Source organism: Fimicolochytrium jonesii (assembly GCF_025526975.1).
Source record: "Fimicolochytrium jonesii strain JEL569 chromosome Unknown EV422scaffold_3, whole genome shotgun sequence".
NCBI classification, from domain to species: Eukaryota; Fungi; Chytridiomycota; class Chytridiomycetes; order Spizellomycetales; family Powellomycetaceae; genus Fimicolochytrium; species Fimicolochytrium jonesii.
The window spans coordinates 1,576,775-1,603,768 of record NW_026515670.1 but is presented as its reverse complement, the minus strand read 5'-3'; the positions used below and the strand labels follow the sequence as shown (position 1 = coordinate 1,603,768).

General features: G+C 54.2%; 7 protein-coding genes across 7 annotated transcripts; 4 read left to right on the top strand and 3 right to left on the bottom strand.

Annotated features, from left to right (window-relative positions):
- Positions 1-268: 268 nt before the first annotated feature.
- Positions 269-2,215, top strand: EV422DRAFT_518127 (JAB1/Mov34/MPN/PAD-1 ubiquitin protease-domain-containing protein). The gene is made up of 7 exons (XM_053069509.1): positions 269-380; positions 465-577; positions 916-967; positions 1,051-1,362; positions 1,426-1,491; positions 1,556-1,902; positions 1,984-2,215. The coding sequence occupies exons 1-7, from the start codon at positions 357-359 to the stop codon at positions 2,069-2,071; spliced, it is 1,002 nt and encodes a 333-aa protein (XP_052928966.1). The 5' UTR covers positions 269-356; the 3' UTR covers positions 2,072-2,215.
- A 339-nt stretch (positions 2,216-2,554) lies between these two features.
- EV422DRAFT_518125 (uncharacterized protein) lies at positions 2,555-3,616 on the top strand. Its single transcript, XM_053069508.1, has 3 exons — positions 2,555-2,869; positions 2,976-3,199; positions 3,277-3,616. Exons 1-3 carry the CDS (start codon positions 2,689-2,691, stop codon positions 3,535-3,537), a joined length of 666 nt encoding a protein of 221 aa, XP_052928965.1. The 5' UTR covers positions 2,555-2,688; the 3' UTR covers positions 3,538-3,616.
- EV422DRAFT_518122 (uncharacterized protein) lies at positions 3,617-5,144 on the bottom strand. Its single transcript, XM_053069507.1, has 3 exons — positions 5,056-5,144; positions 3,994-4,950; positions 3,617-3,917 (listed from the first exon to the last, which is right to left on the bottom strand). Exons 2-3 carry the CDS (start codon positions 4,936-4,938, stop codon positions 3,690-3,692), a joined length of 1,173 nt encoding a protein of 390 aa, XP_052928964.1. The 5' UTR covers positions 4,939-4,950; positions 5,056-5,144; the 3' UTR covers positions 3,617-3,689.
- A 1,182-nt stretch (positions 5,145-6,326) lies between these two features.
- On the top strand, positions 6,327-7,535 carry EV422DRAFT_564591 (uncharacterized protein; the record flags this gene model as incomplete). The annotated part of the gene is made up of 1 exon (XM_053072211.1): positions 6,327-7,535. The coding sequence occupies one exon, from the start codon at positions 6,327-6,329 to the stop codon at positions 7,533-7,535; it is 1,209 nt and encodes a 402-aa protein (XP_052928963.1).
- Positions 7,536-8,182: 647 nt separating this feature from the next.
- EV422DRAFT_518121 (armadillo-type protein) lies at positions 8,183-12,635 on the top strand. Its single transcript, XM_053069506.1, has 12 exons — positions 8,183-8,665; positions 8,962-9,183; positions 9,243-9,370; positions 9,437-9,688; positions 9,746-9,904; positions 9,967-10,796; positions 10,871-10,972; positions 11,031-11,200; positions 11,271-11,534; positions 11,607-11,733; positions 11,806-12,095; positions 12,175-12,635. The coding sequence occupies exons 1-12, from the start codon at positions 8,525-8,527 to the stop codon at positions 12,208-12,210; spliced, it is 2,721 nt and encodes a 906-aa protein (XP_052928962.1). The 5' UTR covers positions 8,183-8,524; the 3' UTR covers positions 12,211-12,635.
- On the bottom strand, positions 12,551-13,864 carry EV422DRAFT_252379 (uncharacterized protein). Its single transcript, XM_053065743.1, has 4 exons — positions 13,409-13,864; positions 13,077-13,324; positions 12,956-12,999; positions 12,551-12,873 (listed from the first exon to the last, which is right to left on the bottom strand). The coding sequence occupies exons 1-4, from the start codon at positions 13,622-13,624 to the stop codon at positions 12,782-12,784; spliced, it is 600 nt and encodes a 199-aa protein (XP_052928961.1). The 5' UTR covers positions 13,625-13,864; the 3' UTR covers positions 12,551-12,781.
- EV422DRAFT_518100 (pyridoxal phosphate-dependent transferase) lies at positions 13,788-16,609 on the bottom strand. Its single transcript, XM_053069505.1, has 8 exons — positions 16,225-16,609; positions 15,691-15,831; positions 15,498-15,614; positions 15,327-15,429; positions 15,026-15,246; positions 14,605-14,950; positions 14,418-14,515; positions 13,788-14,330 (listed from the first exon to the last, which is right to left on the bottom strand). Exons 1-8 carry the CDS (start codon positions 16,543-16,545, stop codon positions 14,205-14,207), a joined length of 1,473 nt encoding a protein of 490 aa, XP_052928960.1. The 5' UTR covers positions 16,546-16,609; the 3' UTR covers positions 13,788-14,204.
- Positions 16,610-26,994: the final 10,385 nt, after the last annotated feature.

Genomic DNA, 26,994 nt, shown 5'->3' with positions numbered 1-26,994 from the left:
GAGAAGTCGACTGTGGCGCTTCTGCTGCTGCACACGGCTGCGCGGTAGCGCCTATATGAGAGAATTGGGGGGCCCTGGAACGGAAAGGCTCTCAGAGGACGCACGGAGCGGAGGAGGCGAGAGACGAGAGGGAAGGAGCGAGAGAAGGGTCTCTGACGGGAAGGCATTCGTAACACGGTAGGAAGCAGGTAGTTAACACCCGACGCGACGTGCGTTGGCAACTTGGCCAGGTGAGAAGTGGGTTAGAAGCTAGGCCTTCATCAAAGTTCACACGCGTTGGTTTCTATAGTCCAGCAAGCCCTGGGAAAATATCCACTCCCCAAACGTCACTCATCCCCATACCAAGTCCGCCCAATATGGACTCCGACATCGCCCGTAAGGTAAGAGAGCAGCTTTCCGTCTTCCTCGGCGCTGCGGGCGCTTCGCTCAGTGATTCTCATCCCGCAAATTTCTCCTGGAACCAGCGGTGGGAGATGGAAAACGAGATCAAGACGGACGACTCGATACAGGATGCCATATTTCGTTATGATAAGGAGGCGCAGAAGGTTCAGACTGATGGGGCGCCTTGGGCGAAGAAGTATGTGTTAAGCGGGGAAGGGAGGGGGTGTGGGAGTGGGAGGGGATGGAACGGATTGGAGGGGATTAACGGAGATGGTGGAGGGTAAGGGTGGGTAGGTTGACACGGTTGTGATAGGAGGAGCATTCATTAGTCACCGGCGAGGAGTAGCGGTACTGCAGTGCTTCAGTGAACCGAAGAGCGCGGGTGGTTTCGTCTCGGGAGGATTCGGCACCGAGGAGGGAGCACAGTCGGCTGGCGAGTGGCGCTTTGGTTGTTGGGAAAGCAACGGGCTTGTTTGTCGGGGGAAAGATTCTTTTACGTCTGGCTGGCACTGACACTCCTTGGATCACTTCCAGCCCAAATCATTTTAAGAAAGTCAAGATATCAGCTATCGCTCTGATCAAGATGGTAAGGGATATCGTGCCAGGAAACGTACTATTTCGCCCGAAAGTGTAGTAGCTGAACACTTTCGCTCTTCTCCTACTTACTAGGTAACCCACGCCCGCTCCGGCGGCAACATCGAAATTATGGGTCTCATGCAAGGCAAAGTCCTCGACGACACAATGATCATCATGGACGTATTCGCACTACCCGTAGAAGGGACTGAAACTCGCGTCAACGCCGCTGCTGAAGGGTACGAGTACATGGTGGACTACATCGACAAGAGCAAAGACGTCGGACGGATGGAGAACGCTATTGGGTGGTATCATAGCCACCCTGGTTATGGATGCTGGTTGTCGGGGATTGATGTCAGTACGCAGATGTTGAATCAGAGGTATCAGGAACCGTGGGTTGCTATTGTGGTATGTTAATGGTTGTTGTGGATCGGAGACCTTTTGCATCGTGTACTCATTGCAACTGCATAGATTGACCCGAACAGAACCATTTCTGCTGGAAAGGTTGAGATTGGCGCCTTCCGAACGTACCCCGAGGTATGTTGTATCTATGCCTCGCATTCACGGTTTACCCTGACTAACCCGGGTGCAATACTACTAGGGTCACAAAGGCGCCGAAGACTCCCCCTCAGAATACCAATCCATCCCCCTTAACAAAATCGAAGATTTCGGCGTCCACGCCAAACAGTACTACCAACTCGAAATCTCCTACTTCAAATCCTCCCTTGACTCCAGCCTCCTCGAGATGCTCTGGCACAAGTACTGGGTCAACACCCTCTCCTCCAGCCCGCTGATCATGAACCGCGAGTATACCGCGCGACGAGTATTGGATTTGGCGGAGAAGATCGATCAGGCGGAGGCAGCTGTGGGGCAGAGCAGTCGGATAGGGCAGTTTATGGAGAGAAAGAGGGGGGAGCAGTCCGCGGTAGCGAAGGTTGCGAAGGATAGGTAAGTGATTGGATGTCGCAAACAGGTGTTTTTGATTGGTGCTCTCTGGATGGTCGCTGATCTCCGCGCTTATCACTCCAGCTCGAATATCACGGTGGAGGCGGCACACGGCATGATGGCTCAGCTCATGAAAGATATCCTTTTCAACCATGCCTGCCACGCAACTTGATTATATCAACATCAACAGCTTGTGTTTTATCGGCGCAAGCAAACTGTGTTTTGGCGCATTGTACATAGCTTCATCTCCGCGTAACGCTTCATATTCGTTGCATGTGAATATACACGAGCTGAATCCTACCGAGGCATAACTGACCCGAGTTCGATCGCGAAAAATGGGGTGGTTGGCAATGGAAAACGGGGTACATTGAAATCGCAGCTGTCACGTGATCAAGGACAGAACATGACGCGCTATGTGAGACTTCCAGGCGGCGAACAGGTCCCGATCGAACGTTCCAACCCCAACTCATCGATTGTTCCAGACCGCTCCTGAGTTCATTTCATCAACTGTTGATTATCGTTACCGCCCAACAGGTGCTGAAACAACGGAACCATTGCTATAACGTATTGCGGGATGTGGAATGCGGGAAGGAAAGAATAAGCCACTGTGGCGGGCGGCGGGCGAGTCTGGGGGCGAGTCGGCGAAAACGGCGCCTATAAAAACGCGGCTACGCAAAATTCCCTCATCGACCCCACTTCACTCGCACTTTTCCCAACTAACATCGTCGCACGCACCTACCACAGGCATCCCACCCAACTTTCATACCAAAAACAAGCCATCTCTCAGCCATGCACATGCCCAGCTTCCTCTCCGTGTCCGCGCTCGCCGCCACGCTGCTTGCCGCCCCCGCGGCAGCCCACTTCTCGCTCACAAGCCCCGCCGGTCGTGGTTTCACTGAGGACTTGGAGCCTATCGGCCCTTGTGGAGGATTCAACACCACGCAAGCTACGAGGTCGTCCTTCCCTCTGAGTAAGTGAACGTAAAGCGATTCTGTCATGTTAGGCAGCTATCTGCCCACAAGCCGATGCACGAGACACTTGCTAATCGAATCCCGTCATGTTTTCTTCTCACCCAGCCGGCGGAAATGTCACCATGATGATCTTGGACGGCGACGGCACTGGCTACGTGAACGTCAACATTGGCTTGGGCGACAACCCTACCAACTTCACCCTCGTGTCCACCTACCCAAAAGCCAAGGTCGGCTCCGTCTCCTTCCCTGTCGATCTGTCCAAGTACACGACGGATGGAAAGGCCGTTACTCTCCAACTGGTGTACCACAGTGACGAGATCTTCTTCCAGGTGATGCGTCTTTTACCGCATTCAAAATGTGTCCTTCATGGGCAAACCGTGCTGATTTCTGTTTCCCATCATTACAGTGCGCCGACCTTACCGTGGGAGGCTCCGCCACATCCGTCCCATCCATGACCATGGCACCCGGCAGCATGACCATGTCGATGCCTGGAATGACCATGTCGATGCCCGGCATGTCCATGCCAACCGGAACCGCAACGGGTGCCGCCGCCGCAACGGGAAGCTCGACGCCCGCCGCTGGCTCCACCTCCGGGGCGCCTCGTATGTTGGCCGCCGGTTCCGTAGCCGTGGTTGCTGCCTTGGCTGCTGGTGTACTTGCCTTGTAGATACTGAACATAGGGCGTACATGTATATAATCTGACACTGGCGTATCCTCATGAAGGAAATACATATCTGTGGCCTGACATTGTTTCATCGTTTATTGTATGACTATCATGGCGTATATCGTACAAGAAAGTGAGAAGGGCAACTCATCCATTCAAAATCCGCTAATAGGCGGGGGTATCTCCGGCCCAGCAGTCTGCCGCAACAACGCCAAGCTCGCCTCATGCTCCTCCAACTGTTTGTTCAACATCTGATGTTGATTTTCCCACTTGTACACCTCCCAGTTCGCCATCGTGAGTTCGAAATCGACGCGGCGGGAATCTGTTCGCAGCTTTTCGGCTTCCGTGCGTAGTCTCTTCAGTTCTTCTGAACGTTTTTCAACCTAGGGTGTGTGTGAAAAGACATTGTCAGGACACGCCTAATAGAAGTCCATAATGCGGGGAAATCATATGACGTACATCTCTATCCAATTGGGAGTACCACGCTATCCTGAGCGGCTCCTGCAGGCGATTCGGATCAATGATCTTCCGCGGCGGCCGATTTTCTGGATGTTTGGGTGGGTATGGTCGACCATGTGCGCCGGGGTGGCCTGGGTGGCCCGATGCATAGCGCTCATACGGTGACCTTCCGAACTGCGGATGCGATTGTGGAGAAGGCTGCGGATGTCTGTGATGCGGATAAGGCTGATGAAGTTGTGTTGGATGTGGGGGCGATGCTCGCCGTGGGTATGGATATAGTTCCGCTGCTGGCGGCGGTCGGGTAGCTGAATAAGGCGTCTCGACACCACGGGGTGGATATGGATCTCGATGAGGTGTGTATTCTGCCCGGACAGGAGTTTCCCGCGGGGCTGAAGGATGCGGGTATGCAGCGGCTTCGCGCGGTAGAGGCGTGTGGGGTGGGTATTGTGGTGCTGGACGATGTTCTCTCAGCGGAGGCTGCGTTGGCGTTTCCGGTGGGGGTACGCCCCTATACGACGATGGTTCGCGGTGTGCCGCAGAAGGTCGCAGCTCAGAATAGGAGTGGTGTGGCAGAGCAACCCTCCGTATCGGAACCTCAGACCGCTCCCTCCGCTCCGTCCACGGCTCTCCCCGCTCCGGCGGCCTTCTTTCTCTCTCATAAGGGTATCCCGGTCGTTCCTCGGCTCGATGCGGCGGTGGTGACCGCGAGCGACGGTAGTGTGATCTCGGCCCCGTCGAAGCTATTCTCGGGTCCTCTTCACCTCTGTACGACGGGCCCGGCGGTGGACCACGTGCGGGATATGGGCGGTAGCGTCGGTCGTCTCTGTCTCGTGGATGTGGGTATTCGTCGGTTCTGCTGGCTCTGCCGTTGTATCGCCCTCGCCCGCCTCGATCTCGGGGCGGTGGAGACGGTGAGAGGTATACGCGCCGTCGTTCCTCAGACATGTTCGAGGATAGCTGGCAAGAAGATGGCTGTCACAATTGCTGTACCGATTGGCTAGCCTGTGTCGTGGTATGTACTGGATGTATATATGGTGGGACTGACTGCTTTCACAAACTCACATTTGTCACAGAGACGGAAGATGGTTGTCGGCTGTTTGCTTCAAGTTGAGCTTTGGAGGAGTTGGAGGTGCTCAGAAGAATGCTCACTTAGAAACGCGCAATGGGAAGGCAATGGGAAGGCTGGCCAATGGGAAGGCTGGCCAATAGGATGGCTCCGTAGGGTTCCCATTGGCCAATGGGAAGCGTGGGTGATGGGAAGAAGCGTTAGGCGGGTCCCGGCGGCGTTAGCTGGCCAATGGGAAGGCCACGTAGGGTTCCCATTGGCCAATGGGAAGCGTGGCCGATGGGAAGGAGTGGCGTCGGCGGTACGCTTCCCATGGGCCAATGGGGAAGAACGTTACGACGTCGCAACTTCAGCATCTCGAACTTTGAGCGGACGGAGCAATCATCACAGAACATCGAACCAGAGCTTCTAGACGATTCATATAGCGTTCAGGACATCTGGGACGACGTCCACAGCTACTCCTGAAGCCAGTAGTGCGCTATAGCCGAAAAGCGCCCACATATAGGTTATCAGGTTATCCACCTAATAGGACGACCGGTACGTCGAATAAGTCACCCCCTTGACACTGGATGGTTAAACAGACCTCCGTAACTCACTGTTTGCCATCCATACCGAACTCTTTCAGTGTACCAACTCTTGAAAGTATTCGTTCAACGGTCGACACGTTATCGGCAAAAACACGCTTTTACTATTAGCCACTTATCAGAACGTTTTCGAAGCGGAAATTTACGCCTGTGATTCGATCTTCGTCAAAATCGAAACGCTGGTAGACAACACTAAGCTACACGGCTTATGAAAGTTTCAGAAGGATTCGATCTACCGCTACGGAAATATCGAATTTCAGGTTTTTTCGTCGCCAATAACGTACCCCCTTTGCAAAACTATCGCAGTTCTGATCGAAACAACCGTCAAGGTTCTTCTCCATCCTGAGAATTACCTACAATTACGCAGCACGTTTCAAAGCTTTTTGATCACGGCAAGCCGGGATATACGCTCGCCGCATTCGGACAATAGTGCTGTTTAAGTGAAAACGGGCTATTAGGAAACGTATCTCAATTTTTGAGATATTGAACCGATCAATCGCCGAGATTGTTCTCCGTCTAGTTCTTCACAGAACTGTGGCCTCCGTTCCTTTATAGGGTCAACGGAGCCGAAAAGCGCTGGCTAGTTGTCAACGGTTTTTGCAAGCAAAATTCTAAGGGAATTCATCCCCGTGGGCGTGTTCGTGCCTAGGCATACGCCCCAAACTCGTTGTACATAGGTCATTATGAGCTCTGAATCGGGTACTGGAGCGACTGGGGAGACCAGCACCGGTGCGGAAACAGTTCCCGAGGTCTCTGTGACCAGGAATGTCATACCCGCAACCGTGCGAAGCGAGCCTTTGGAGGTTCGAGCTTCCGAAGCTGTCCCCATGAACTTTGAGACCCCTGGTGTCGCGCGTGAGCGATGGGCGCGGATGGATGCCCGTCCACCGCGGCCTCCTCCGCCTCCTCCGCCGATGCTGCAAATGACGGCAGCGGAGTTGAATGCTTATATCCGGGAAGCGGTCGCAGATGCTCTTCGTACTGAGCGCACTGTACGAGAGGCGGCTATTCGAGCGTCGGCATGGGACCCAAGGGCTCCGGCCCCGGTGCCCATGGACGATCACAGCACTCGTGCTGAAGAACATATTCTTTCGAAGCTGATTCAGGATGATCACTTCAGGGGCATGCAGGACGCCACGGCCGTCGATACGTTCTTGAAGAATCATCACGACTACCATTATAACTTGGGACCTCTCGACGATAAGAGATACCTGGTTACCGTCGAGCGATACCTCGATGGCGCTGCGAAGCATTGGTTTACGACCAATTGTGCCAACGTGCGCACTAAGGATACTTTTGAACAGCGGTTCAAGGAGAGATGGTATCCTTGTAACGTTGCTCAGAACACGTTGATGCTGTTACGCAAATTGACTACAGCATCGAAGAAAGCGGGTACAGATACCGCTACAGCTCAACGTGCGTCTGGTGGTAGTGGTGGCGGAAAGGCTCCGCGCTACAAACCGGGCCGCCAGGGCAAACCTGCGGCTAATCGTAACCATAAACCTTACGCCGATGCCGGTAAATGCTTTCATTGTAAGCAGGAGGGACATCAGCGAAAGGATTGTCCCAAGCTTGCGAAGCCATGGTTGGATCCAGCTTCAGATCCGCTACGCATTGAAACAACAGAGGATTCGAATCCTGCACCGGTTGGGGTTAATGGCGTAGAGGAATACTTCCCCGATAAGATTATTGGGCGTAAGATGGTCCATGCAAAGCCACAATACTTGGTCCAGTGGGTCGGCTATCCACCAGAAGACACCACATGGGAAACACATGAGCGAGTTAAAGACTGCGCTGCATTGGACGACTTTCTCCTAGTACATGGAGATGTCCCATTTCCCGCTTCAAATAAGCGCAAGAGAGCTACGCCCAAAGGAGGAGGTTGGCCCTAAGCGCGAAAGTGCACGGTTGGCGAAAAACCATGAATGATCTGAGCGAGGATAAGTCGAAACTGTGATCGGATTGCAATGAGCTACTTGCAAAACAATACGTATATGTCCCAAGAGGTTCAGAACACCCGCATAAGTGAATGCGTTCACGAGTACCGACGTGATGGGCGATTTGGACTGATCATCCAAGAGCTCCGTGGTGTGATCTGCAGATGTACATAGGTGGTGGCTCCTGAAAAAAGACCCTCACCGTCACCGCCCCACTACCAAATCTCACACCTCCCTCCCTTCCCCGGATTCATCCCGCTTCCCTTCTTACACCCCCACGCCTCAATTGACAACGGCGCCAATGACACGGTACTTGGTGGGCGAGGGCGGGTCGGTGAGGATGCGGCGGAAGGCGTTTGTTGGGGTTCGGTTTGAGCACCATACGTAATGAAAACATCAGAATCCCACATATTTAGTCGGAAGAGAAGGAGTGATGTAAGGGGACTGATTCTTTGTTTACCTGAGCAAAAGCGACGTAGAATAACTGCTCCCTTGTCACATGGCGGCCAAAACCGGGCAGCATGGGGTTCCGTTTATGGCCGCCGAGTGAGTGGAGGTCGGCTTTCCAGGCTTCGTAGGCGCCGGAGGCCGCCGTTGTCTGCGAGGTTTTCGCCGAGGGTTAGGGCTTGGAGTGTTCTTTTTGAGCTGCGAGTTTTCAGATTACATAAGGGCGTTTTGGATGACTTGTCTACTTGCTAGTTAGTGACTTGTCTATGTCGCTCGCGCTTGTCTTCGCCTCGTTCTTGCTTCTCGTCCGGGAGGATTGTTAGAGGTTTCCCACGCTCGTTGTACCAAGCACAACCACCCCCACGTCCCGCTCTCAGCACAGAGATCACTCTTGCTCACAGAGCATAGCAGTCGTCAAGCCACTTCACCAATCCTCATCCACCGCTCACTCTCTCTACTCACAACCACCTACACACTCCACAAACGCGCCTGCCAAGATGGCTCCCGACACAACTAAAACTGCGAAACCAGAAGAAGCTGGCGAACAGAAGAAGGATGCTGTTAAGGACCTCAAGGACGCTAAAGGGAAGCCCCTCACCGAGGAGGAAAAGAAAAAGTTGGAAGAGGAAGAGGAACTCGTAAGTACTTGAGAGTGGTAATGATTCGGTGATCTTGGAACTGAGTGAAGGGAGGCGAGCGACGCCGAGGGTCTACAAGGGACGTCGCACTTCTTTGGCATGCAGGCGAAAAACGAGCTCGGGCACATCGGTGCCCGTAATTCAGCGGAAAGAATTCAATGCTTGAGGATCGCGAACGAAGATCGCGAACGAGAGCGAGCCCGATTCGTTGCGAAATGGATGCGCGTATCCACTCTCACGGACCGCGCGTGATCCATCGCAACATTCTTGCTTACGATGCCTTTCTCTTCTTTCAGTCCGATGAGGATAAGCAACTAAAGGAAGAGTTGGAGATGCTCGTTGAGCGTCTGACGGAATCGGACAAAACTCTTTACAAGCCCGCTTTGGAGACGCTGCGGACTCTCATCCGTACATCAACATCTTCCATGACCGCGGTGCCCAAGCCGTTGAAGTTCCTGAGACCACACTATTCAGGGTTGATCACCGTACATGAGAGCTGGCCAGCTGGTGCCAACAAGGTAGGATCTATGACCTGGCGTGTTTCCATTTCTCGCCTCTTCTAACTCTCTCGTCTCAGAATTTTTTGGCAGACATCCTTTCCGTTTTGTCAATGTCGTTTGCGGAGGAGGGAAAGAGGGATAGTCTAAAGTACAGGCTTCTGGGCACCAGGGAGTCTGCTGGTCTCTGGGGACATGAATACGTCAGGTACGTGCGTAGGAAACGATCATCGAGAAAAATACAACCACCGACATTCAACTTCCATGTCAACAGGCACTTGGCTCTGGAGCTGATCGATGAGTACGGCGCGCTGAACGATGCTCCCCAAGAAGGAGAGGAAGCATACACTGTAGCTTCTGATTCAGATGTGGTTACGAAAGAAGCGTTGGACATTGTCCCTTTCCTTCTCAAGCACAATGCGGAGGCAGATGCGGTCGATCTGATGCTCGAGATTGAGGCGTTGGAACAGCTGCCACCTTTTGTCGACAAGGACACGTTTTCTCGTGTCTGCTTATACCTTCTGAGGTGGGTCACCATATCACATTGCCCAAGGCGGCCATTCTTATTAATACAAACTTACAGCTGTGTACAATATGTTGCACCTCCGGACGACGTTGCATGCATGAAAACCGCACACACCATTTACCGGAAGCAAGCGCAATTCACGCAAGCGTTGCAGGTGTCTATGCGGTTACAGGATCAGGAAATGATAGAAGCAGACTTTAACGACTGCCCTGATCTGTGAGTGATTCTCGGATCTACTTACCATCTATATCGCTGGCGTCTCACGCAATAACAATTAGGCTCTTGAAGAAACAGTTGGCTTTCCTGCTGGCGAGGCAAGGCATATCGGTGCCAACGGAGGACGAGGAAGTACAGGAAATCCTGAATCAATCCAAGCTCTCTGAGCACTTCCGCGACCTCGCGCGGGACCTCGACGTATTGGAAGCGAAAACACCAGAGGATATATACAAAAGCCATTTAGAGAACGTTCGCGGTGGATTGGGTAGCACTCAGGTCGATTCGGCGAAACAGAATCTGGCGTCGACATTCGTAAATGCCTTTGTGAACGCCGGGTTCAAGGAGGATAAACTCATGACACCCTCGGAAGACGGGAGCTGGATCTACAAGAACAAGGAGCACGGCATGATGAGCGCCGCAGCCTCGTTGGGTGTTATTTTGCTGTGGAACGTCGAGGAGGGTCTCACCCACATCGATAAATACTTGTACTCCCAAGAAGACCACATCAAAGCCGGCGCCTTGCTCGCCATCGGACTAGTCAACGCCGGCGTCCGCAACGAATCCGACCCAGCCCTGGCGCTGCTCTCCGACTACGTAGACAGCAAAACCCTCGGCCTGCGGATCGCCGCCATTGTCGCGCTGGGTATCGCTTACGCCGGTACCGGCCGCGAAGACGTTGCCGAGCTCCTGACCCCCTTGGTGGGCGACTACAAGCTCTCGATGGAGATTTCCTCGCTGGCGTGTCTGTCCCTTGGACTCATTTTTGTGGGGCAGGAGAATGGGGAGGTTATTAGTGCGGCGATTCATACGCTTATGATGGATCGGGAGGGCGCGGATCTCAAGGATCCTTATGCGATTTTCATGGGGCTTGGTGTGGCGCTTATGCATATGGGTATGGTTGGAGGCGGGGTGGTTCATGTGTTGTGATGTTCTGGTGAAAGACTTACTTTTCGTTAACATCTGTAGGCAAGCAATCCGGCGCTGAAGCCACCCTTGCGGCTCTCGAAGTGATGGACAACTCCCTAGCGAAGACGATTCGTGTCCTCGTCGATACGTGTGCCTACGCAGGTTCGTACGCCATTAGCAGGGTTGCCACAAAAGTACATGCTAAATCGTGGAATTGCAGGAACCGGCAACGTCTTGAGCATCCAACGGATGTTGCACTATTGCAACGACCACATCGACGCCGACAAGGAGAACGACCGTTTCCAGGCATTTGCCGTCATTGGCATCGCGTTGATTGCAATGGGAGAGGATATTGGTACCGAGATGGCTTTGAGGTCTTTCAACCACCTGGTGAGTTGTTCGAAATCAAGCAGTGCACTAACCAGCAAAATGCTCAAGAAGCCATCATCTCCGCGAACAGATGCACTACGGCGAACCCGTGATCCGACGCGCAGTCCCCCTAGCCCTCGGCCTCCTCTGCGCGTCTAACCCGGTCGTGCACGTCCTGGATGTGCTGAGCAAGTACTCGCACGACAACGATCACGATGTGTCGATCAATGCCATTTTCGCGATGGGCCTTGTGGGCGCGGGCACGAACAATGCGCGGTTGGCGCAGATGTTGAGGCAGTTGGCGGCGTATTATCATAAGGAGCCGAATCATCTTTTTGTTGTACGGATTGCGCAGGTATGTTGGGGATGCAAAAGCGTAGTTTTGGAGGGTTGGATCACTTCATTTAAGATCTCTTTCTATTTCCAGGGTCTGGTTCACTTGGGTAAAGGGACGTTGACTTTGAACCCTTTCCACTCCAACCGCACGCTCTTGTCTCCTGTTGCGGTTGCCGGATTGTTGGTCAACCTCGTTGCTTTCACGGATGCCAAGAACTGTAAGTTTGACAGTCAGCGGTATTGACCGATGTATGACAGCTTGACTCAAGCCACCTTGATAATTCCTTCAGTAATCTTTGGCAAAGCGCACTACCTCCTCTACCATCTCGTGATCTCCATGTACCCGCGCCTGCTGATGACACTCGACGAGAACCTCAAACCCCTCCCGGTAACGGTACGCGTAGGCCAAGCGGTAGACGTCGTAGGCCAAGCCGGGCGACCAAAGACGATCACGGGCTTCCAGACTCACTCGACGCCGGTGTTGCTTGCGTATACGGAGCGAGCGGAGTTGGCGACGGAGGAATACTTGCCGCTGGCGAGTGTGTTGGAGGGGTTTGTGATTTTGAAGAAGAATCCTGATGTGAGTATCTGCCTTTGAGAGAGATGTAGTATCCGTGCTGGGTTGGTGACTGACGTTCTTTTTGATGCCCTTCCCCTAGTATGTCGAGGATGAATCTGACACCCCAGCAAAATAATGATTTTGCTGTTGACATCCGCCGATCGCCTTGCACCCCTCTTCTTTGAACTGTGATTCTTGACAAATAAAAGATTGTATATTCAACGGGATGATGAGCATATATATCATTTGGCGGGCAGGAGGGGGTTGTGGATGGGATGAAAGGGGCTGAAGCTAATGTTGTGTGATTCGCAGAAAACTAACAAAATGGGACATCCTATCGGATCTAGGTACCCGACCATTGCGGAAGCCGTGTTAAAATATCAGCAGTAGCAGTATCAATGCCCATACCAACCAGCCTCAAATGTCTCACCCCCTATCCTAACTTCCTGACCCAAACCCCGCATCTCTGTGGTATCTATCTATTTCACACTATCTACGTGCGGTAAGCGGAGAGTATCAAGCAAGCGACGCAAAATCAGATGTAAACAACACACACACACAACCCTGCAAGGCCTCACAACTTGGCCGCCGCCTCCTCCGCGTTCTCCCTACTCGCAGGACGCGTCATAGCAGCCGCAACGCGGGAAGCATTCTTCCTGCCCAACTGTTCAGAAATCCAGTTCCCAACCGAGACGACGCCGGGTAGGTCAACGCCCGTGGTGTAGCCGAGGCCGTGGAGCATGTAGGACGTCTTCTGTGGCGACGTTGCCGGTTGCGCAGTGGGCATAGGGGCAGCCACCTGTGAGATAGGGGAGGAGATGTGAGTGTTTAGTAATAGTGACAGGGGTTGAGGGGGTATGATGCAGGAATGAGAAACGTACCTAGACCCACGACAGAACTATCCACTACGCGTATGTACTCCATGCTGCAATCAAACAAAGATTGCATGGTGAGTCCCACCCATCTTCAATCCCAACGCGATTCCCGAGATCCCCTACTTGCAAAGAAACCAGGATATTCGCCAACGCTTGCCCATATGTATCATGACAATGCACCGCCAGACTCTCAATGGGGATGACCTGCTTCAGGTGCTCTAGCATGGTGCTGCACTTGCCAGGGGTGCCGACTCCGATCGTGTCGCCGAGGGATATTTCGTAGCAGCCCATGTCGTACATGCGGCGGGATACCTGTGCGACTTTGTGGGAGCGATGGGGCCTTCGTAGGGGCAGCCTACTACAGCCAACACGTACCTGTGGGTAGCGCGATCAGTGAGCAAGTTAGGAAACAACACAGTCAGTGACCCACCCCCTGATCTTGATTCCATTTTCCTTTACTTTAGCAACAACATCCTCAAACCGCTTCAAACTCTCCTCAATTGAGCAGTTGATATTCTTCCCACGAAAGCTTTCACTGGCAGCTCCAAAGATGGCGACTTCTTTCACCCCAGACGCAATCGCACCCTCTAATCCCTTCAAATTTGGCGTCAGTGCGGGATACCACACACCCTCCCTCTGTTTGATTCCCTCCAGAACAGCGGTCGCGTCTCCCATTTGAGGTACTCATTTCGGAGATACGAAGGAGGTTGATTCGAGGACGGGGCGGCCGGTGGAGGAGAGTTTGTTGATAGATTCGATGTTGGCGGACGATGGGAAGATGGTCTTTTCGTTTTGCAAACCGTCGCGTGGGCCGATTTTCCTCGTTGTATTGACGACGCAATGCTCCACCCTTGTCGGCGATACCTCCTTCTCCTTCTCCTCCTCCGAAAGAGCGTGCGGGCGACAGAGCGACGACGATGTGAAGGACGAATGGGCCACGGAATCTTGGTCTTGATCTTGAAAAGATGCTGGAGGGAAAAGGTGTTCGTCGACCACGCGCAGCTATGTCCGAGATGTCCGAGCTATCCGCGAAAGGAAGCTTGTACTGTACCGTCCGGACACTTCAGCAGCTACCCTAACCCGCACAGCTATAGGAGCGCACGTCTCTCGGCAGCAATAATGTCTATGCCAACAGCTTTGGGAAACCAAGAGACAAATGGATCTATGTACAGCCAATCGGAGCCCGAAAGACGATGTCCCTACACGTACACTTCGCAGCACCTACGGTCTGCCTCTACCTCAACCGCGACGACCCTCATTTACGAGTCTCATCCCTAACAAGCTCCGCCAATCGTTTCAGCGCCTCGTCCATATCCGCCGGATCGCTGGTCGAATACGACGCGCGGACGTACGGTGTCTTGCGCGGGTTTGGGAAGAATTCCTAGATGTGGGAGAGGGATGAAGGTCAGGGCAGGCGATGGGTGGGGATGAGCTATGTATATGTATACAACAGATGAGGCGGGCTTACATGACCGGGGACGAGGAGGACTTTCTTCTCCTTGGCTTTTGTCCGAATGAGATCGGATGAGTCGGATATGCCGAGCAGTTTGATCCAGAAGAACATGCCTGATGCATTTGGAAGAGGAGAAATTGAGGTCAGAATGCTCGCCTGATGGGTTTCTCACTCCCACCAGCCCAGACGGGTCGGTCCTTACCAGCATCAGGAACACTCCACTCCGCGCACCCCTTCAACCACCTCTCCGCACTCCCCAAAAACGCATCCCTCCTCTCCCTATAAAACTCTGTCACCCGCTCCGTATGCTGCAAAAACCCCTCGACGCCCCACACATTCAACAACTGGTACGCGAGCATCTGGGAGACGCCCGAAGGGTGCAGGAGGGTGGTCTGTCCGTGCAGGACGATGCGGTCTACGAGCGGTTTGGGGCCGGAGACCCAGCCGAGACGCATGCCCGCGGAGAGGATTTTGGAGAGGGAGTCGAAGCGGAGGACCCGGCGGTCGGTGTCGAGGGAGAAGTAGGTTGGGGCGCGGGGGGTCTGGAACTGTGTGTGTTTGGTGGAGGTGTGTTCAGCAAAATGATCGATTGCATGCTCAGAAAGCACCGATGGCCAACATACCTGTAGATAGTAGTACGGATCATCCTCCAGGATGATGATATCGTACTGCTTTGCAATATCGTATATCCTGCGTTTGCGTTCCGTGCTGGTGCTGATGCCAGTGGGGTTTCCTCCTGTTGGGACGGTGTACAGCACTTTCGGTCGCGTGCTGGGATCTTTCCACTCGCGTAGGGTGCTTTCCAGCTTTTCTGGATCCAGTCCTTGTGCGTCAACCGGAATCTCTGTTTTGATATCCAATGGAAAGGGGTCAATGGTGGGCTATAGCGAGGCACGATGCGTGCACGATGGGCCCAATCCATACCAACGAACTTGCAGCCCAGCGGTTTGAGGAAAGCCAATGAGCCGACGTATGCCGGTGCCTCAATCAAGAGACTGTCTCCCTTGTCCAAAAGCATTTCAAATGCCTAGTATTCGGCCATAAGTTCATCAGCATCCAGCATTTTTGGACCATTCTAGAATGCAACGCGGGCACCTTCGTCAGCACGTCCTGACTTCCATTTCCCACGCAGATGTGGTAGTCCTGATACGGCGGCTGATGCACCGTCGTTTGTAGGTCCTTCAGCCACGCTACGAACTCTGGTAATCCGTTCTGTGTGGGCAGAAGACTCCATCGATAAGCCAATGCTCGCATCTTCGACTCTAATGATTTAAGAATGCCAACCTACCGTGGGACTGTACTGCAAGGCCTTCTGCACATCCTCTGCGCCGACGCGTACCTCGCCACCACCCGCTTCGGGCTTGAGTGTGAATGTTAGGTCTTGGAAAGGGAATGTGACCGTGTTGGGGTTTCCTCCGCCCAATGAGATCTAGACGAATAGGAAGAGTCAGGATTCAACGCTTGCTAACGGATGGTTGGATGGTTGGACGGTTAAACGAAACCCTGTTCGCTCCGCCCGCGACAAGGTAGTTGGGCTGGTGAGTGAGGGGAGTATCGCGCCTTTAGCGCAATATGGTGCTCGCTTCGCTCGTAAAAGATCTTAACGCTCGCTGAAGCTCGCTAAGCCGCGGTTAGGGGACTCGCTACGCCGGTCTCCCACACTGAATGAACCCCGGTCTGCACTCCCTTTGCTCGCCGCAGACAACCACCGTTGGCCGCTTCGCTCGCAACCCGCTGTCGCTCACCAACCTCCAGCATCCCCACGCGTCCAGCTTGCTCCTCCCTCGCGTCGCTCACCGTGGCCTAGATGACACACACATACCATTCCTGGCAAAGTCATAAGAGGTTGAAGAGTCCGGATAGCCGAGGGCTGCCTAGCCGCACTGCGCTCAGTAAAGAATTTGGAGTAGTCACGGTCTCCCGAAGAGGGTTGCTTGTTGCTGCCTGACACGGTCGCGGCCCCTCGCACACCAGCCGAGGCAACGTCGTTCGTTTGCGTTATCATTCTGCTGGAACAGATAGCCTGGCGGGATGACTGACTTCGACGAGATATAAGTTGAGTGGCGGTGGCGAGTAGCGGACGATGAAGCCGAAGCGAGAGACGGGGAGCTTCTGTGGCTGCTCTGCCGAGATAGAGGGTCATAGTACGCTAACGCAAGTTGCCCACGAACGAAGAGATGCACGAGGAGGGAAAGCAGTACAAGCCAAGGGAAAGCAGTAATGACGAAGCCAGGGAGGGAAAGGGTTAGCTCAGGCCGACCCGTGGTTTGACAGCAACTGACACTATTACGCGTCTCGCCGTTTTCCGCCCCCCCAAAAAAACAAGCTTCCTCTTTTTCAACGCACACCGCTGGACACGGAAGGGCAACGCGCGAGGGCCGTTGGTGCGGGACTTCGGCGGAATTGGCAGGGCTATCAGAATCATCAAAAATATTTCAAAAAAGTTCCGAAACGGCTGAGTTACAGCAGGTTTTGTAAAGCCATTCCAGATTTTTGGACGCTGTTTTTTGGAGTGCCGTTGTGCACGGCGCAACGTCCGTACGGTCATGAGGCAGTACACTGTCAGGGACTAGGATACAATCCACAAAAAATTATAATCGCTCAAGGTGATCCGGCTTGCCGCAGATATGATATGGATGTACAAAGTTGCTCAAAACTTATATGTTCTAATACTAAAATTACGCCTCGGCCGTCGTAACTCCATATTGCGTGCAAACCACGCCATCGTGTCCGTACTAATTTTGATAAACATACCCTGGCAGTTCTGACACATTCCCTCAGGTCCAATAAATGTCTCCGGGCACCCGCACGAGGCTAGCGGCGGAAGGGCGGTCGTTGGCGTGATCGGATCCTGCCGTGAATTGGGCAAAGCGGAAATCTGAAACTGGTGAATTGGGATGTCCGTATTGAGCTGTACGACTGGGGAACGCCGCAGCGGGAGAGGCGGCAGCATCTCTGAAATCTTGGTCGCTCGCGAGGGTTGCGGTGGCGGCGGAACGGGTATGGGGGGGAAAGTTTCAAGGGTAACTCGTGATTTCTTCTTTGGTCGCTTCGCTGGGGCACTAAGTGGGGGCAGCCCGGGTCGCCGAAGCTCATAGAAACCAATCTTCCTTGATCCGTGCTTTGTTGCCTTGAGGACTTCTTCTGTCCTGCGTCGATGAACATATCCAGCAAGGCAAGCCAGCGGTCATGCTGAAAAACATCGTTGATAACATCTGTCTGTATGCCTTTGTCCACCCCCAGGCCCTCATGTCGAAACACCCCCACTCGCCTCCAAGCCGTCCAACATGCCCCACAAACAATTGCCTGCGTCGCTCCCTCGCCAAAGAAGAAATCCCTCCCCATTGCCTCTGCCCGAGCCAAAACCGGCCACGGCGCACGATAGAATCGAGAAGAGCTCTTCACGTCAATACAATCCGTGCTGTATCGATACTGGTTCCCTTGCTTCAAAACCCTCACTGCCCCTGGCCTCACCGCTGCCCCCTGCCTCACCGCTGCCTCCGGCCTCACCGCTGCCTCCGGCCTCACCGCTGCCCCCGCCCTCACCGCTGCCCCCAGGCTCGGCTTCCTACTTTCTCCCCCTTCGTCCCGCTCCGGCTGCCCAAGGTCCTGTTGCACGCCGGTTTGTCCTGTGTTATGGACGACGCGCCCATACCATAAGCCTACCTACCGACAGCCGCCGATGTCAACCGCCAATGTCAAACGCCAATGTCAATGTCAATGTCAGTGTCAATGTCAGTGTCAATGTCAATGTCAATGCCACTCCCCCTCTCTCCTCTCATTTCGCCAATCCTCCCGCAATCTCGCCACTCCTCCTCTCTCCTCTCATTTCGCCAATCCCCCCTCGGCTTCTCCACACCCCCACTACTTCTCCATAGCCAGCAGCTGTAGCAATGCTCTCTACGCTCGCCACGCACGCTCTAGGAGCATAGCTGGCGACCCCCCAGTCCCCTCTTGTTGTTGTTGTTCTCTGGCCTGCTGGGTTACCTATCTATAAATAGCCGGCCTCTCTTCGTCCATTCCCTTCCTCCCCAGCAGATCAACACCAGTTCTTCTCATCTCCTGTTCTAGTCCTTGTTTCTTGTTTTGCCAATACAATCTCTTGTCGCCTATCACTCTTGCCTTGTCTTCTGTACTTCGCTTTCGCCTCAGTCGTCGAGATCATAACAGTTTGATCTGCTCCAACACTGCAAAGTTCAGAACCTGTCCAGCCCTGCATCCGCCACACTTTTTTCGCCATGTCCCAATCCGAATCCGTACCTTTCACCGCCGAGCAATGGAATGATATGTGCCAAGCCATCGCCGCCTTGCAAAGCCAAAACGCCAACTTCCAGACCAACCTAGCGCAAGCCCAAGCCGACGCACAAGCTGCCCAGAACATTGCTGCCCAGGTTCAAGCCGATGCGTACACCCGTCCTCAAGCCACCAACCCTGCTCCCGGAGCTCTGGAGCCAAGACTCAGCTCGCCTGAGAAGTTTGATGGTACCCGCAGCAAATTCCGTGGGTGGCTAAACAACATCCGGTTGATGTTTGCTCTCCAGCCCGTCCGCTACCCCAGCGACATCATCAAAATCCAAACGATTGGCACCTACCTCACCGGCACTGCGCAAGCCTGGATGGGGCCCCTAGTCGAACGCCAAGCTCACAGCCTTCAGAACTTCGATAGTTTTATCGGTCAGATGCAATCTGTCTTCGGAGACAGCAACAGGGTCCGCACCTCCGAGAACAAGCTCCAGAACCTTCGCCAAACCGGTGCAGCCACCGAGTATGTCGCCAAGTTCCGCCAGCTACAATGCGATGTCTCCTGGAATGACCAGGCCCTGATTGCCACCTTCCGCCGTGGCCTCAAAGAGCACGTCAAGGATCTGATGCTCACGATGCCCCCTGCTGCCACCATTGATACGGTGATGGAGCAGGCTATCCAGTGCGATAACTGACTGTTTGATGGCCGCCTGGAACGAAACAGAACCCGCCAGACCTTCCCAGTTCCCCATACCTCGTTTACCACTACCACCACCGTCGACCACAGCAAGCCCATGCAGATTGACGCCGCCCGTCCCCGCGGCCCTCTGAGCCCCCAGGAACGCCAACGCCGCATTTCCAACAACCTCTGCCTTTACTGCGGTGGCGCGGGGCACATTGCAAAGGCCTGCCCAGCCAAGAACAAGACCACCACCCGTGCCGCCAGCGTCGACATCAAAGAACCCTCCACGGAACAGGGTTTTCTCAAGGTCCAGCCGCAGTAAAGCCCCAGCGACTGGACAACACACACTCCTCCGGGCCTCCTGACCTCGCAGCTCCTGCAACGGAAGAGGCCACCCCCCGGGTTCCTGACTCCGTTATAGCCGACACAACCCTCCTAGCCGCCGCCAATGCGAAAACTCCGAAATTAACCCACGCGCCATGCTTGCGCTGGGTCCTGCCAAACCCTTCAACTACCCCGTTACCATCTTGGTATCATCCAGCCGTGCCCCGATACCTACCTCAGCCATGATCGACAATGGGGCCCTGTCCTGCTTCATCGACGAGGGACTTTGCCCGCAAGCACCGCATCCCCCTAGTCCAACCTCAGCGTCCCCTGACAATCAAACTCGTTGACGGTCAACCCAGCTCTGCTGGACCAATCACCCATCACACCCAACCAGTAGGCATGTGGGTCAACGACCACTTCAAAGAACTCGTCTTCCATGTCACCAAATCACCCCATGCTCCAATCCTCCTTGATCTCCCCTGGCTCCGCCTCCACGACATTAACCTTGACTTCAAGAACCTTTTGGTCGGTTTCCGTTGCGACTGTCAGGACCATGAATTTGCGACTTGGGACCACTCTCCAGCACCCCCGAGCCCAGCACCCGCCAGAACCCCCGAGCCCTTGCTCCGCATCCCCCAGGATGAAGTCCCCGTCAACGAAACATGGTCGATCCCAGTACCCAAGGTATCTTGCTCCAGCACCCCAGAACCGGCTCCCACGCCGCTCCGAGTCTCGTTCATCTCCGCCCCAGCCTTCCAGGTCACAGCAAGGCATGACCAGGTCTTTGTCGCCTACGCCAACCCTGCGAAACCCGAGCTCCCGGCCTTGCCCAGCCCAAGTACCCTCCCAACACCCGAGAAAGACATCATCGACTTCCTGTCCCCCGAATATCAAGATTTTGCCGACGTTTTCGAAAAGAAAAATGCTGACGTTTTTGAAAAGAAAAATGCTGACACTTTCCCCGAGCACCGGCCCTACAACTGTCCAATCGATCTGGAAGAAGGCAAGCAGCCACCGTTCGGCCTGATCTACAGCCTCAGCAAACCAGAAATGAAGGCACTCTGCGAATACCTCAAAGAAAACCTCGCCAAAGGATTCATCAAACCCTCAAAGTCCCCTGCCGGTGCGCCAGTCTTATTCGTGAAGAAAAAGGACGGTTCTCTCCGCCTCTGCGTCGATTATCGAGGCCTCAACAGCATTACGGTGAAGAATTGCTACCCCCTGCCCCTGATCAACGGTATCATGGACCGGTTGCGCGGTGCCCGCCGTCTCACCAAGATCGACCTCCGCGGCGCTTACAACCTCTTACGCATGCGCCCAGGGCGATGAATGGAAGACCGCTTTCCGCTGCCGCTACGGCCTATTCGAATACAATGTCATGCCCTTTGGACTCAGCAATGCTCCTGGCGTTTTCCAGTACCTGATGAACGACATCTTCCGTGACTATCTCGTGTTATGGACGACGCGTCCATACCATGCGCTTACCTCATGACAGCATCCCAACAGTCAGTCAATGTCAATTCCCTGTCAAAACCTGACATCTGCCAAACCTTGCAGCCGCACGCAGCCGCGCTACCCCACACCTGCCACTGCCTTCATTTCTCCACGCAGCCGCACGTAGCCACACCTCCCAACACTCGGCGCTTACAAACCCTTCTCCATACTTCCCCACGTACCCGCCCACAGCCTCAGCGTAGCCACCCCATCCCCAGTTTTCTGTTTCTATGCTTCCCCACCCTTCGCGCTTCTCTTGGCTTCCCTCTCATTCCGTACCCTTCTGCTTCCCCACGCTTCCCCAGCCTTCCCAGAAGAACATAAATAGCCGCCTCCCCTGAGCTCCCCACTTCCTGATTCCCCAGCAGATCAACACCAGTTCGTCCTAGTCTTGTTTCTAGTTCTTGTTTCGGTCTGAATACCATTACCTGTCAACAACCTGCACCACAAGTCGCCTCTATTTCCATCGGCTCCGCCCATTCATAACAGTTTGATCTGCTCAACAACCCCCAGCCGCTGTACCTCCACGCCAAATCACCATGTCCGACGCCCTTCCCCTCACGGCCGAAGCCTGGCAAGCCATGTGCAATGCGATTGACGAACTTCGAGCACAGAATACCACCCTACAAGCCGAACTAGCGCAAACCCAGACCACTGCCCCTGCCACCCACGCCCCCGAACCCAAAATCAGTCTCCCAGACAAATTTGATGGCACCCGAAGCAAGTTCCGTGGGTTCCTCAACCAGATCCGGCTCATGTTCGCCCTCCAACCCAGGCGCTACCCCAACGATCAGACCAAGATACGAACTATTGGCACCTACCTCACTGGCACCGCCCAGGCCTGGCTGGCGCCCCTTGTCGAACAAGACCATCATTCCCTTACGAACCTGGATGATTTCATCCAGCAAATGCAAGCAGTCTTTGGAGACAGCGACAGGATCCGCACGTCCGAAAACAAGCTCCAGAACCTTCGACAAACCCGTGCAGCAACAGAGTATGTAGCTGAATTCCGACAGCTGCAATGCGATGTGTCGTGGAATGACCAGGCATTGATTGCCACCTTTTGTCGCGGCCTCAAAGAAGACGTCAAGGACTTAATGCTCACGATGCCCCCTACCGCCTCAATCGACACCGTGATGGAACAGGCCATCCAATGTGACAACCAATTGTTTGAGCGCCGTCTAGAGCGAAGCAGGAACCGACAGCCATATGTGCCAGTTACCACTAGCCCCACCCTCATGAGCCCCGACAACCGTCCAGACGACCCTATGATCGTTGACGCTGCTCGTCCACGAGGACCCCTCACACCGCTAGAGCGCCAACACCGCATCACAAACAAACTTTGCCTCTACTGTGGTAAACCCGGCCACATAGCCAAACTCTGCCCGAACAAGATACGCACGGCGAATGTCGCGGTTAAGGAACCTGCACCCATCCAGGATTTTGCCCAAGTCCAGCTGCAGTAAAGGCCGAGCAGCTGGGCAACACCTGTCCTGGGCCTTCTCACCACGCAAGTACTGCCAAGGGAGAAGCCACAAAACCTTGCTCCGATCCTGGCATCTCCAGCAACACCCTTCTCCTGACCACCAACAGTGTCAATCTCCTATCTGAGATACCCTCACCCATGCGGACTTTGGGCCCATCCTCACCATTCGAGTACCCTGTTACCCTACAGATATCGGCCCAGCGAGCTCCAGTTCAGCTTTCAGCACTACTCGACACCGGTGCGATGTCGTGCTTCATCGACGAAAGTTATGCCCGCAAGCACCGCATCCCACTTGTCAAGAAGGAGGACCCCATTGCGCTAGAACTGGTTGACGGACGTCCCAGCCATGCGGGCTCCATTACCCATCACACCCAACCTTTGGGCATGTGGGTCAACGACCACTTTGAGGAGGTGGTATTCCATGTGACATGTTCCCCGCATGCGCCAATCATCCTGGGGCTTCCCTGGTTTGAGCTCCATGATGTGGAGCTACATTGGAAGACTCGCACTCTTTGCGTCCGCTGCCATTGCGGTTTTGGACAATACGCCTCCTGGGATGCCCTGCCAACAGAACCTAGCCCGAAGCCCTCAAGAACCCCTGAACCTCTGATCCGTATCCATCAAGACGAGATTTCAGTCTCCCTAGCCCAGACACCCAACACACTGGACCCAGCACCCACACCGATCCACGTATCGTTTATCAGCGCCCCAGCTTTCCGTGTGGCGGCAAGGCATGACCAGGCATTCATTGCCTACGCCAATCCGACCAAGTCAGATTCCCAAGCCCTGGCGACCACTCCTCCAAAAGATCCGAAGGCCATCATTCCTGAAGAATACCAAGATTTTGCGGACGTCTTCGCCAAGAAGAACGCGGATACCCTCCCAGAGCACCGACCCTACGACTGTCCCATCGACTTAGAAGAGGGCAAACAGCCACCGTTTGGCCCGATCTATAGTCTCAGCGAGCCTGAAATGCAGGCACTCTGTGACTACCTTGAAGAGAACCTAGCTAAGGGGTTCATCAAGCACTCCAAGTCTCCCGCCGGTGCCCCAGTCCTCTTTGTCAAGAAAAAGGACGGTTCCCTCCGTCTGTGCGTCGACTATCGTGGACTCAACAAAATCACCATCAAGAATCGCTATCCCTTGCCCTTGATTAACAGCATCATGGATCGTCTTCGAGGGGCACGTCGGCTCACCAAGATTGACCTCCGGGGAGCCTACAACCTTCTTCGGATCCGGCCAGGGGATGAATGGAAGACAGCGTTCCGATGTCGCTACGGCCTATTCGAGTATAATGTCATGCCGTTTGGGCTCACCAATGCCCCTGGAGTATTCCAACACCTCATGAACGACATATTCCGTGACATTCTCGACGTTTTTGTTGTGGTCTACCTTGACGACATTCTGATCTTCTCAAAAAACCCAGAAGACCACCCCAACCACGTCCGAGAGGTGCTCTCACGACTCCGCCAGCACGGGCTGTATGCGAAACCGGAAAAATGCGAATTCAACCGTGACTCTGTTGAGTTCCTGGGGTTTATCATCTCCCAGCAAGGCATTTCCATGGACCCAAAGAAGACGGCTGCCATTACCGAATGGGAACCCCCGACGAATGTCAAAGGCATCCAGCGCTTCCTTGGTTTTGCCAACTTCTACCGGCGATTCATCAAAGGGTACTCTGCGATCGTTGCACCCCTGCCCACGCTCACTCGCAAAGACTTGCCATTCAAATGGACCCACGCTGCACACCTAGCTTTTGAAACCCTCAAGAAAGCCTTCACCTCCGCACCTATCCTGACTCACCCCGACCCTGACAAGCCCTTCATTGTCGAATCCGATGCCTCCGACTTTGCCCTTGGCGCCGTCCTCCTTCAACCCGATGACACAGATCAACTCCACCCTGTGGCCTTTCACTCCCGCAAATTTACTCCTGAGGAAATCAACTATGAGATCTACGACAAGGAACTCCTGGCTATCCAAGACTCATTTGCTCAATGGCGACACCATCCTCATTGGTGCCCGCCACAAGGTCATCGTTTACTGTGACCACAAGAACCTCCAGTACTTCATGACTACCCGTACCCTCAACCGCCGCCAATCCCGCTGGTCAATCTTCTTTGCTGATTTCGACTTTGTCATCACATACCGCCCTGGTACCCAGCAACACCAAGCTGACGCCCTCTCTCGTCGCTCTGAATACGAGCTAAGGGAGGGGGAAGAAGCATTCCGCTCCCAGGAAACCACGATCCTCACCCCTGACCATCTCCGCCTGGCCGCCACTTATCTGACCCCACTGGACTCCTCGCTCCTTGACCAAATCAAAGCTGCCCTGGCATCCGATGTGTTTGCGCAAACCATCCGGCGACAGCTTAGGGCCCCCATTGCCCAGCAATCTCAAGAAGACCAAGAACGGATAAAGCGATTCTCCGAGGAAAATGGGGTTCTGCTGTACGACAACCTTGTCTACGTCCCCACCAACAAGCTCCGTGCTGAGATCTGCCGGGACATGCATGACACGCGTTTGGCAGGACACTACGGCATGTCAAAGACCCTGGAGCTCATCTCACGCAACTACTGGTGGCCTAGCCAGTGGCGTTTTGTCAAGTCCTACATCAGGTCCTGCGACGTATGTGCTCAAGCCAAGACCAGCAGACACAAGCCCTACGGTCTCCTCCAACCCCTGCAGGTCCCTGACCGCCCCTGGGGGTCAATTTCCATTGGACTCAAGACAGATCTACCCGCCAGTGATGGGGTTGATTCTGTGCTCGTTGTCATCTGCCGGTTCACCAAGATGGCGCACTTTGTACCGTGCAGGAAAACTGCCACCGCTGAGTCAACTGCAGATCTGATCTGGCACCATGTCATCCGGCTCCATGGACTCCCCGACGATATTGTATCTGACCGTGGCCCACAGTTCAACTCCCACTTCTGGAAACGTCTCTTCGCTCTCCTGGGAACCAAGGTCAACCTCTCATCGGCGTTCCATCCCCAGAGCGATGGACAAACCGAGCGGACCAATCAGATTCTTGAGCAATACCTTCGCTGCTTTTGCAACTATCAACAAGATAACTGGAAGGAACTCTTGTCTTCTGCTGAGTTCTCTTACAATAACACCATCCACTCCGCCACCCAGACAACCCCCTTCTACGCCAACTATGGGTTCCATCCTCGATTCAGTCTGGCTTCCGCCACCACAACCGAATCCCTTAATCCTGCAGCCGAAGCTCGTGCCAACCATCTCAAGGAAATCCATGAACAGCTTGCCACTGAGCTCAAGGAGGCCCAAGGACGCATGAAGCGCTTTGCCGATGCTAAGAGGGCACCTGGCCCAGACATGAAACCCGGGGACAGTGTCTGGCTCTTACAGCGGAATCTCAAGACTCTCCGACCTTCCCAGAAACTTGATCACCGTAAGATTGGCCCCTTCACAATCACGGAGAAGATCAACTCGGTCACATATCGCCTCAAGCTTCCCCCATCCTACAAAATTCACAACGTCTTCCATGTCTCCCTTCTTGAACCACGTTTCACCATTCCGGAGCGAACTGAGCCAGAACCCACCCCACCAGAAGAAGTCGAAGGACAGGAGGAATGGATTGTGGAAGACATTCTTGACTCCCGTATTCGACGCACGCACCTTCAGTACCTCATCAAGTGGCAGGGTTGGCCAAGCTCGGAGAACACATGGGAGCCAGTGGAACACCTTGCCGATGTCAAGAGCTTGTTGCCCAGTTCCACCAAAAGTACCCCGACAAACCCCGACCAAAGCCTGCCAACATCAAAACAACATCCGGACGCCGTGGCTAAAGGAGGGGGTGATGTTATGGACGACGCGTCCATACCATGCGCTTACCTCATGACAGCATCCCAACAGTCAGTCAATGTCAATTCCCTGTCAAAACCTGACATCTGCCAAACCTCGCAGCCGCACGCAGCCGCGCTACCCCACACCTGCCACTGCCTTCATTTCTCCACGCAGCCGCACGTAGCCACACCTCCCAACACTCGGCGCTTACAAACCCTTCTCCATACTTCCCCACGTACCCGCCCACAGCCTCAGCGTAGCCACCCCATCCCCAGTCTTCTGTTTCCATACTTCCCCACGTACCCGCCCACGGCCTCAGCGTAGCCACCCCATCCCCAGTCTTCTGTTTCTATGCTTCCCCACCCTTGGCGCTTCTCTTGGCTTCCCTCTCATTCCGTACCCTTCTGCTTCCCCACGCTTCCCCAGCCTTCCCAGAAAAACATAAATAGCCGCCTCCCCTGAGCTCCCCACTTCCTGATCCCCCAGCAGATCAACACCAGTTCTTCCTAGTCTTGTTCTAGTTCTTGTTTCGATCTGAATACCATTACCTGTCAAC

What these genes read in the sequence shown, in the direction of transcription:
- EV422DRAFT_518127 (XM_053069509.1), top strand. Translation starts at nt 357, where the DNA reads ATGGACTCCGACATCGCCCGTAAG. An exon ending in GGGGCGCCTTGGGCGAAGAA is followed by an intron (nt 578 to 915) that starts GTATGTGTTAAG and finishes GATCACTTCCAG; the next exon opens with CCCAAATCATTTTAAGAAAG. An exon ending in AACCGTGGGTTGCTATTGTG is followed by an intron (nt 1,363 to 1,425) that starts GTATGTTAATGG and finishes GCAACTGCATAG; the next exon opens with ATTGACCCGAACAGAACCAT.
- EV422DRAFT_518125 (XM_053069508.1), top strand. Translation starts at nt 2,689, where the DNA reads ATGCACATGCCCAGCTTCCTCTCCGTGTCCGCGCTCGCCGCCACGCTG. An exon ending in GAGGTCGTCCTTCCCTCTGA is followed by an intron (nt 2,870 to 2,975) that starts GTAAGTGAACGT and finishes CTTCTCACCCAG; the next exon opens with CCGGCGGAAATGTCACCATG. An exon ending in GTGACGAGATCTTCTTCCAG is followed by an intron (nt 3,200 to 3,276) that starts GTGATGCGTCTT and finishes CCATCATTACAG; the next exon opens with TGCGCCGACCTTACCGTGGG.
- EV422DRAFT_518122 (XM_053069507.1), bottom strand. Translation starts at nt 4,938, where the DNA reads ATGTCTGAGGAACGACGGCGCGTATACCTCTCACCGTCTCCACCGCCC. An exon ending in ACTCCCAATTGGATAGAGAT is followed by an intron (nt 3,918 to 3,993) that starts GTACGTCATATG and finishes CACACACCCTAG; the next exon opens with GTTGAAAAACGTTCAGAAGA.
- EV422DRAFT_518121 (XM_053069506.1), top strand. Translation starts at nt 8,525, where the DNA reads ATGGCTCCCGACACAACTAAAACTGCGAAACCAGAAGAAGCTGGCGAA. An exon ending in TTGTTGTACGGATTGCGCAG is followed by an intron (nt 11,535 to 11,606) that starts GTATGTTGGGGA and finishes TTCTATTTCCAG; the next exon opens with GGTCTGGTTCACTTGGGTAA. An exon ending in TTTTGAAGAAGAATCCTGAT is followed by an intron (nt 12,096 to 12,174) that starts GTGAGTATCTGC and finishes CCCTTCCCCTAG; the next exon opens with TATGTCGAGGATGAATCTGA.
- EV422DRAFT_252379 (XM_053065743.1), bottom strand. Translation starts at nt 13,624, where the DNA reads ATGGGAGACGCGACCGCTGTTCTGGAGGGAATCAAACAGAGGGAGGGT. An exon ending in GCGAATATCCTGGTTTCTTT is followed by an intron (nt 13,000 to 13,076) that starts GCAAGTAGGGGA and finishes GTTTGATTGCAG; the next exon opens with CATGGAGTACATACGCGTAG. An exon ending in TAGTTCTGTCGTGGGTCTAG is followed by an intron (nt 12,874 to 12,955) that starts GTACGTTTCTCA and finishes CCTATCTCACAG; the next exon opens with GTGGCTGCCCCTATGCCCAC.
- EV422DRAFT_518100 (XM_053069505.1), bottom strand. Translation starts at nt 16,545, where the DNA reads ATGACCCTCTATCTCGGCAGAGCAGCCACAGAAGCTCCCCGTCTCTCG. An exon ending in CCTTGCAGTACAGTCCCACG is followed by an intron (nt 15,615 to 15,690) that starts GTAGGTTGGCAT and finishes CTGCCCACACAG; the next exon opens with AACGGATTACCAGAGTTCGT. An exon ending in ATCCGTACTACTATCTACAG is followed by an intron (nt 14,951 to 15,025) that starts GTATGTTGGCCA and finishes AAACACACACAG; the next exon opens with TTCCAGACCCCCCGCGCCCC.